General features: G+C 40.1%; 1 protein-coding gene across 4 annotated transcripts in view; it reads left to right on the forward strand.

The window, feature by feature from the left end:
* Positions 1 to 9,118, forward strand: part of ARL13B (ADP ribosylation factor like GTPase 13B) — a 77,352-nt gene that overhangs the window by 20,957 nt on the left and 47,277 nt on the right. For 3 of the 4 annotated variants that reach the window (XM_061134073.1, XM_061134075.1, XM_061134076.1), the window contains one exon: positions 8,704 to 8,953. The exons of the other annotated variant lie outside the window; for it this stretch is intronic. In XM_061134073.1, coding sequence (XP_060990056.1) covers positions 8,704 to 8,953 — 250 coding nt within the window. The remainder of the gene's footprint in view (positions 1 to 8,703; positions 8,954 to 9,118) is intronic. 4 annotated transcript variants of the gene reach the window in all.

Genomic DNA, 9,118 nt, shown 5'->3' on the forward strand with positions numbered 1-9,118 from the left:
CATCCTAAATGAGATGAGTCCTGGGTGTTCATTGGAAGGAGTGATGTTGAAGCTGAAACTCTAATACTTTGGCCACCTGATATGAAGAACTGACTCATTTGAAAAGACCCTCATGCTGGGAAGGATTGAGGGCAGGAGGAGAAGAGGACAACAGAAGATGAGATGGTTGGATGGCATTACCGACTCAATGGACATGAGTCTGAGTAGGCTCCATGAGTTGGTGATGGATAGACGTGCTGTGGTTCATGGGGTTGCAAAGAGTTGGACACGACTTAGTGACTGAACTGAACTGAATTGAAATCAGGTTTTGCAAGTTTCTTCTGTAAAGAGCCACATAATAAATATTTTATTATTTTTTTAAATTTATTTACTTTTTTTGGCCATACTGCATGGCATGTTGGATCTTAGTTTCCTAATCAGGGATTGAATCCATGGAGTCTTAACCACTGGACCACCGGGGAAATCATAGATAGTAAATACTAATATTTTAGACTCTGAGAGTTTACGGTCCCATTCCCAGCTACATAGTTCTGACACAGTGGTTTGATAGGAGCCATAGACAGTATGTAAAAAATGAACATGGCCATGTTACAATGAAACTCTCCTCATAGACACTAAAATTTGATGTGTTATGAAATATTTTTGGGAGTTGTTTTGGAATTATTTTAAAATGTAAAGCATGCTCTTAGCTTGAGGGCCATGTAAAAACAGGTGGCTATCCAGATTTGGCCTGCAGTCCATGAAGGCTTATCCAAACATCCTCTCTTTTATTCCTTCAAAACCTTAGGTTCAAGGGAACAGGATCTAGGAACTTGCTAATAAATCCATCTCATTATTTGGATGTGCTTAGAATATCCGCTTTCCATCAGGTCTTTTTCTTCTAAATCCCACCTCCATATATCTATCAGTTTCATTTTCTGAGTTTAGAAAATGTTCAAGGTGTCACGTCATGAACAAAAAAGTCAAAGCTGCCTTCAACTTTGAGCTGCCTTCTGACTCTGTTTTTGTTCTTCATTTTTACTCCAGTGACTAATTTCTTACCTTTTTTTTTTCTTTTCTAAAGAAACCAGTTATATAGAACTACTTGGGAGTTTTCTTAGCATATAGGTTTGATTGAGCCTTTTGATGCCTTTGTTTTTTGCTTATACTGTTCCCATTTGCCTTATTAAAGAGAAATAAACTTTTCCTTAAAGACAGAATATCTACTTATCTCTAAAGACACTTGTTTGTCATGTAGTCTTCTTTATGAAGTCCCCTCTGGTCTCCTACTGCCCTCACCCCTTATCACCACCATGAACACAATTGACTACTACTGTTTTTGTCTACTCCTGTTTGTATATAATACGTGTATCAGTGCTTAACTGCTCCTCTGTTTATATCTCTCTACCTCTCCTACTATAAATCCCAAGGGCAGTTTTACTTGTTCTGGTGTCCCATTTGAGTTATGCCTTAGGGTATAGTAAGCTGTTTTTGTAAAACATTTCTCCCATGGCTTCTACTCTTTAGCTTATTTCTGGCTCTTCTCTCTCTTTTTTTTTTTTTTAAATTAAATGCAAATTTTATTATATATTTCCTCCTTTCTTTTGAGATAATTTTCCTCTCTTACTGTATTGTGATCAGCTAAGTCCAAACCCTAGTGTTTCGCCTATGATTTTATTACAGTTTCCTAATCTAAAAGTACTTCCCCTATCTTCATTTCATTCATTCATCTTTTCTTCTTCATGGCTGTCAAAGCAATTGCATTAATAGGATATAGGTTCGATTGTATTAACAAGCCTAAAATAACAGTGGCTTAACAAAATAGAAGTTTATTTCTCTCTCATGTAACAGCACAGGCAGAAGTTGTCTAGGGTCGGCATAGCAGCTGTATGGCATTAGGGACTCAAGTTCCTTTTCATATTTGCTTTGCCATTCCTAGTATTTTCCCTTGCCACCTGGTCCAGGGTGACTCAATACTACATGTGTACTACATCCAGAAGGAAGAAGTAAAGGATAAAGGGAGACTGTCCTCCTTTTTTTTTTCTAAAGTGTGTGAACCAGAAGCCACCATAGTTCACAGGCTGTTGGCTAGAACCTGTGGTATTCCGAGCTGGCTCCTACTTACTTATATTGGCTCATATAATCAGGGAAAGCCAATTAGGTACCTCTTCGCCCAACTTTATGGTCAGGTGCCTCATATTGGTAATTTCAAATTGGCCATAGCGGTAGTATTTACAGCATGAAAATTGACAAATACTATACATATCAGAGTTCCACAGCCTCCAAAGCCAATTAAACATTTAACAATGATAGCTTATGGTGAACGGTGTCAGATTCTTGATCTCCGAAGAAGATTTAGCTTTGGGCTTGATCACTCAAGAGCTTTTCTGTAGCAGAGTTTTATTAAAGTGTGAAAAAGGGACAGAGAAAGCTTCTAACATAGACATCAGAAGGGGTCAGAGAGTGCCCCCCTCACTAGTCTTTAGCAGGGGAGTTATATACTTTTTAATTAATTATTACAATAAATCAAAATAATGTCTCAAGGTTGTAAAATTTTATCAGACCCACTCCCACAAGTTACATTTTAGGATAATAGGATTAGAATTTAATAATAGAAGGAACCTACCAGACCCACTCCCATAATATACGTTCTAAGATATCAGTAGTAACTAGTAACTGGTAATGCTGAAGAAGCTGAAGTTGAACGATTCTATGAAGACCTACAAGACCTTTTAGAACTAACACCCAAAAAAGATGTCCTTTTCATTATAGGGGACTGGAATGCAAAAGTAGGAAGTCTGGAAACACCTGGAGTAACAGGCAGATTTGGCCTTGGAGTACAGAATGAAGCAGGGCAAAGGCTAATAGAGTTCTGCCAAGAGAACTCACTGGTCATAGCAAACACCCTCTTCCAACAACACAAGAGAAGACTCTACACATGGACATCACCAGATGGTCAACACTGAAATCAGATTGATTATATTCTTTGCAGCCAAAGATGGAGAAGCTCTATACAGTCAGCAAAAACAAGACCGGGAGTGGACTGTGGCTCAGATCATGAACAACTTATTGCCAAATTCAGACTTAAATTGAAGAAAGTAGGGAAAACCACTAGACCATTCAGGTATGACCTAAATCAAATCCCTTATGATTATACAGTGGAAGTGAGAAATAGATTTAAGTGACTAGATCTGATAGACTGAGTGCCTTATGAACTATGGATTGGAGGTTCGTGACATTGTACAGGAGACAGGGATTAAGACCATCCCCATGGAAAAGAAATGGAAAAAAGCAAAATGGCTGTCTGAGGAGGCCTTAAAAATAGCTGTGGAAAGAAGGGAAGTGAAAAGCAAAGGAGAAAAGGAAAGATATTCCCATCTGAATGCAGAGTTCCACAGAAGAGCAAGGAGAGATAAAAAAGCCTTCCTCAGCAATCAATGCAAAGAAATAGAGGAAAACAACAGAATGGGAACGACTAGAGATCTCTTCCAGAAAATTAGAGATACCAAGGGAACATTTCATGCAAAGATGGGTTTGATAAAGGACAGAAATTGTATGGACCTAACAGAAGCAGAAGATATTAAGAAGAGGTGGCAAGAATACACAGAAGAACTGCACAAAAAAGATCTTCATGACCCAGATAATCACGATGGTGTGATCCCTCACCTAGAGCCAGACATCCTGGAATGTGAAGTCAAGTGGCCTTAGGAAGCATCATTACGAACAAAGCTAGTGGAGGTGATGGAATTCTAGTTGAGCTATTTCAAATCCTGAAAGATGATGCTGCGAAAGTGTTTCACTCAATATGTCAGGAAATTTGGAAAACTCAGCAGTGGTCACATGACTAGAAAAGATCAGTTTTCATTCCAATCCCAAAGAAAGACAATGCCAAAGAATGCTCAAACTACCACACAGTTGCACTCATCTCACACTCTAGTAAATAATGCTCAAAATTCTCCAAGCTAGGCTTCATCTATACATGAACTGTGAACTTCCAGATGTTCAAGCTGGTTTTAGAAAAGGCAGAGGAACCAGAGATCAAATTTCCAACATCTGCTGGATCATCGAAAAAGCAAGAAAGTTCCAGAAAAACATCTATTTCTGCTTTATTGACTATGCCAAAGCCTTTGACTGTGTGGATCACAATAAATTGTGGACAATTCTTCAAGAGATGGGAATACCAGACCATCTAACCTGTCTCTTGAGAAATCTGTATGCAGATCAGGAAGCAACAGTTAGAACTGGACATGGAGCAACAGACTGGTTCCAAATTGGGATAGCAGAATGTCAAGGCTGTATATTGTCACCCTGCTTATTTAACTTATATGCGGAGAACATCATGTGAAATGCCAGGCTGGAAGAAGCACAAGCTGTAATCAAGATTGCCGGGAGAAATATCAATAACCTTGGATATGCAGATGACACCACCCTTATGGCAGAAAGTGAAGAGGAACTAAAGAGCCTCTTGATGAAAGTGAAAGAGGAGAGTGAAAAAGTTGGCTTAAAACTCACCATTCAGAAAACCAAGATCATGACATCAAGTCCCATTACTTCATAGCAAATAGATGGGGAAACAATGGTGACAGCAAGAGACTTTATTTTCTTGGGCTCCAAAATCACTGCAGATGGTGACTGCAGCCATGAAATTGAAAGACGCTTGCTCCTTTTAAGAAAAGCTATGACCAACCTAGATAGCATATTAAAAAGCAGAGACATTACTTTACCCACAAAAGTCCATCTGGTCAAAGGTATGGTTTTTCCAGTGGTCATGTATGGATGTGAGAGCTGGACCATAAAGTTAAGTACCAAAGAATTGATGCTTTTGAACTATGGTGTTAGAGAAGACTCTTGTGAGTCCCTTGGAGTGCAAGGAGATCTACCCAATCCTAAAGGAAGTCAGTTCTGAATATTCATTGGAAGGACTGATGCTGAAGCTGAAACTTGGGCACCTGATGTGAAGAACTAACTCATTGGAAAAGACCCTGATGCTGGGAAAAATTGAAGGCAGAATGAGAAGGGGACAACAGAGAATGAGATGGTTGGATGGCATCACTGACTCAATGGACTTGAGTTTGAGTAGGTTCCAGGAGTTGGTGATGGACAGGGAAGCCTGGCAGGCTGCAGTACATGGGGTCACATAGAGTCGGACACAACTGAGCAATCGAACTGAAACCTAGTTACGTCCCAAAGGCCCCACCTCCTTATACCATCACCGTTGGGGATTAGGATTTCAGCAGATGAATTTGACTAGAAGATAACCATGTAGTTTATTACAACTTTACACTGTCCCCTCCAGACTTATTCACAGAACATATAGGTTCTTGTGTTATTTCCATTAATATCATGTCTCTCTGAAGTGTACTGGATATTCTTTGAGGGTGAGTGAAGTCACTCAGTTGTGTCTGACTCTTTGCAACCCCATAGACTGTAGCCTACCAGGCTCCTCCATCCATGGGATTTTCCAGGCAAGAGTACTGGAGTGGGTTGCCATTTCCTTCTCCAGGGGATCTTCCCAACCCGGGGATCGAACCCGGGTCTCCTGCACTGCAGGCAGACGCTTTACTGTCTGAGCCATCGGGGGAGCCCCCCTATTTTATTCATATTTACCTTCTAATACCCAACAAGGTTCTGGTACTGAGTAGGCATTCTGAGTGTGTTATTTCTCTTATTTCTTCCTCAGGACAGTAGACTTATTTTCGCTGATAATTTCAGGGAGGGGGGTACCTTTCAATTTGTACTTAAAGACAGCTCTCTGTGATAACTGTGAAACAAATTCTGGTCTGGACTAGATCCACATTTTTAAATTTCTAGTATAATTCTGTTTTTGGAATATATGTCTGCTTATATTGTTTCTAAACTTGGTTTTTCCTCCCTCTAAATAAGGCAGGTCTTTTAAAAATGTCACCTGTGATTGTCTTTATTAACTTTTTAGGGAGCTGTCTAAACTGTAGTAAGATGCTTGCTGAGAGGCAGTGGTACATTGCAAGTCCGTTTCTCAGTCATACCTAAGCCTAGAAGCAAATGCCTTTCAAATTTATTTTTGTAGTAGCAAATGTTTTGCTGAATGTGAGAATGATAATACCCTCTAAACCAGTGTTGTTCAGTAGAGCTGTTTGCAATGATGGACATGTTCTGCATTGGCTCCATTCAGTAGGGTGGGCCACCAGTCACATGTGACTCTTGAGTACTTTAAATGCAGCTAGTACAACTGAGGAACTGAGCTTTTTATTTAAGTTTGATTTAACTTTGAAATCCTCATGTAGTTTGTGGTCACTGTATTGACTTTATAAACAAAGTTCAGGGGAGTAATGTTTGTTGTGAATTCCACGATGATGTGGAGAAGGAAACGGCAACCCACTCCAGTATTCTTGCTGAGACATTTCCTGGACAGTGGAGCCTGGCAGGCTGTAGTCCATGGGGTCACAAAGAGTTGGGTACAACTTAGCAACTAAACAGTAACAACCACAGTGGTGAGCGAATGGAGGAGACAGACGTGAAGTCTGAACTCTTCTCTGTAACTGTTGAGTCACTTGCATCGTTCATCGCTCATGCATTCTCTCTTGCTGTGCTTCTGTTTTTGTTTTGTTTTCTTACCTCTCTAAAAAGTGACTTTCACTCTCATTTTCAGTCAGTTCTAGAGACTTTTGCAAGTATGAATCTCAATAAAGGACTACTTTAGTCATCTCATGGCTTAGAGGGTAAAGAGTCTGCTGCAGTGTGGGAAACCCAGGTTCCATCCCTGGGTCGGGAAGATCCCCTGGAGAAGGAAATGGCAATCCACTCCAGTACTCTTGCCTGGAAAATCCCATGGATGGAGGAGCCTGGTAGGCTACAGTCCATGGGGTCGCAAAGAGATAGACACGACTGAGCGACTTCTCTTTCCTTTTTCCTTTTTAGTCATCTCAATTATATTATTGGTCTGCTGAAATGCCTTCTGTGGCTCCCAGTTCTCTGTCTTCAGAACCCTCTTCAGTGTACATTCACCATTAAAGATCTGCTCCAACTACAATGTTCAACTTGTTTGTACGTCTTGCTTTTTCCATTTCTGTTACTTAGATCACTGATCTGACTGTTTAAATTCAACCTAGCTTTAAAGTCTAGGTTTCAGCTCCTAGTTCAAGGCTTGAACCTTAGTGATCTTTTTAATCTCTTATTGTCATTACCATTCCTTGGCAGTTATAATTGTATATATCCTGTACTTCTTTGTGCTGTCATATGCAGACGTACAAAGCAATTCAGTTATAATTTATGAAAATATCCTGTATTCTTTTCTTGTAGAAAAAAATAAAATCTACTCTTTACATTTACAAGCTGTCCTTGTAAGTTTCTTTATTCCAATTATAGCTTTTATTCAAATTAAAAAGGAATGGTCCCATACTCTTCATTGTTGTCAGTTGCTAAGTTGTGTCTAACTCTTTGTGACCCCATCAGCTGCAGCATGCCAGGCTTCCCTGTCCTTCACTATCTCCCACAGTTTGCTCAGACTCATGTCCATTGAGTCAGTGATGCCATCCAACTATCTCATCCTCTGTTGCCCCCTTCTCCTCCTGCCCTCAATCTTTTCTAGTATCAGGGTGCTTTCCCTGAGTTGGCTCTTTGCATCAGGTGGCCAAAGTATTGGGAGCTTCTGCTTCGGCATCAGTCCTCGCAATGAACACCCAGGACGGATCTCCTTTAGGATGGACTAGTCTGATCTCCTTGCAGTCCAAGGGACTCTCAAGAGTCTTCTCCGACACCACAGTTCAAAGCATCAGTTCTTTGGTGCTCAGCTTTCTTTATGGTCCAACTCTCGCCTCCATACATGACCACTGTAAAAATCATAGCTTTGACTATATGGACCTTTGTGATCAAAGTGATGTCTGCTTTTTAATATGATGTCTAAGTGTGCATGGACAGAGGAGCCTGGTGAGTTACAGTCCATTGGATCGCAAAGAGTCAGACATGACTGAAGTGACTTAACACACAAACACTAGGTTTGTCACAGCTTTCCTTCCAAGAAGCAAGCATCTTAATTTCGTGGCTGCAGTCAGCGTCTGCAGTGATTTTGGAGCCCAAGAAAATAAAGTTTGTCACTGTTGCCGTTGTTTTCCCATCTATTTGCCATGAAGTGATGGGACCAGATGCCATGACTTTAGTTTTTCGAATGTTGAGTTTCAAGTTTTTCACGCTCCTCTCACTTTGATCTAGAGGCTTTCTGGTTCGTCCTTGCTTTCTGCCATGCTCTTCATAGCTTCTCCCATTGTTTGGTTGTTTTAAACTATTCTCTAAATGTTTAGTTTTTCTTTATAACTCTACATGGGTTGTAATGGTCCCTGGGGATGGCCGTGGTGTTGAAAGTTGAAATATTTATTGTTTGTAACTTGGAGAATCTGTAGCCTTAAAGCAAAGGTTCATTTATTTATTCTACAAATACTTATTAAGTACCTGTTATCTTGTAGGCATTATTTTAGGACCTGGGGTTATAGCAATAAAATCAATAAGCAAACAAAAAGCCCTGTCTGCAAGGAGTGTAAATTCTAATTGGATATTTTATAGTACCTATCTTTCCTCCAAACCAGTTTGCTTAGATGTAATGCTCATTATGTAAACAAATAATAAACATTCTATTTAGTAGTAATATATGATGAATAATACACTTATGCCATTTAAGTTGTGAAGTTAAATTAGCGTTACTAATTTGAAGTCTAAAGATCCTTTTCCATTTGATTATTTCATTTGAAACAGAGTATCCTGAAGATGTAGCTCCTACTGTTGGATTTTCCAAAATTGACCTTAGACAAGGAAAGTTTGAAGTCACCATCTTCGACTTGGGAGGTGGAAAAAGAATTCGAGGAATCTGGAAGAATTACTATGCTGAGTCCTATGGGGTAATATTTGTTGTGGATTCAAGTGATGAAGAAAGAATGGAGGAAACAAAAGAGACAATGTCAGAAGTGCTGAGACACCCTCGGATATCCGGAAAGCCTATATTGGTGTAAGTAATGTTGGTGTTGGGCTTCCATGGTGGCTCAGACAGTAAAGAATCCACCTGCAGTTGGGGGAAACCCGGGTTTGATCCCTGCGTTGGGAAGATCCCCTGGAGGAGGGCATGGCAGTCCACTCCAGTATTCTTGCCTGGGGAATCCCCATGGACAGGGGA

This window comes from Dama dama, chromosome 31 (assembly GCF_033118175.1).
Source record: "Dama dama isolate Ldn47 chromosome 31, ASM3311817v1, whole genome shotgun sequence".
Lineage (NCBI taxonomy): Eukaryota > Metazoa > Chordata > Mammalia > Artiodactyla > Cervidae > Dama > Dama dama.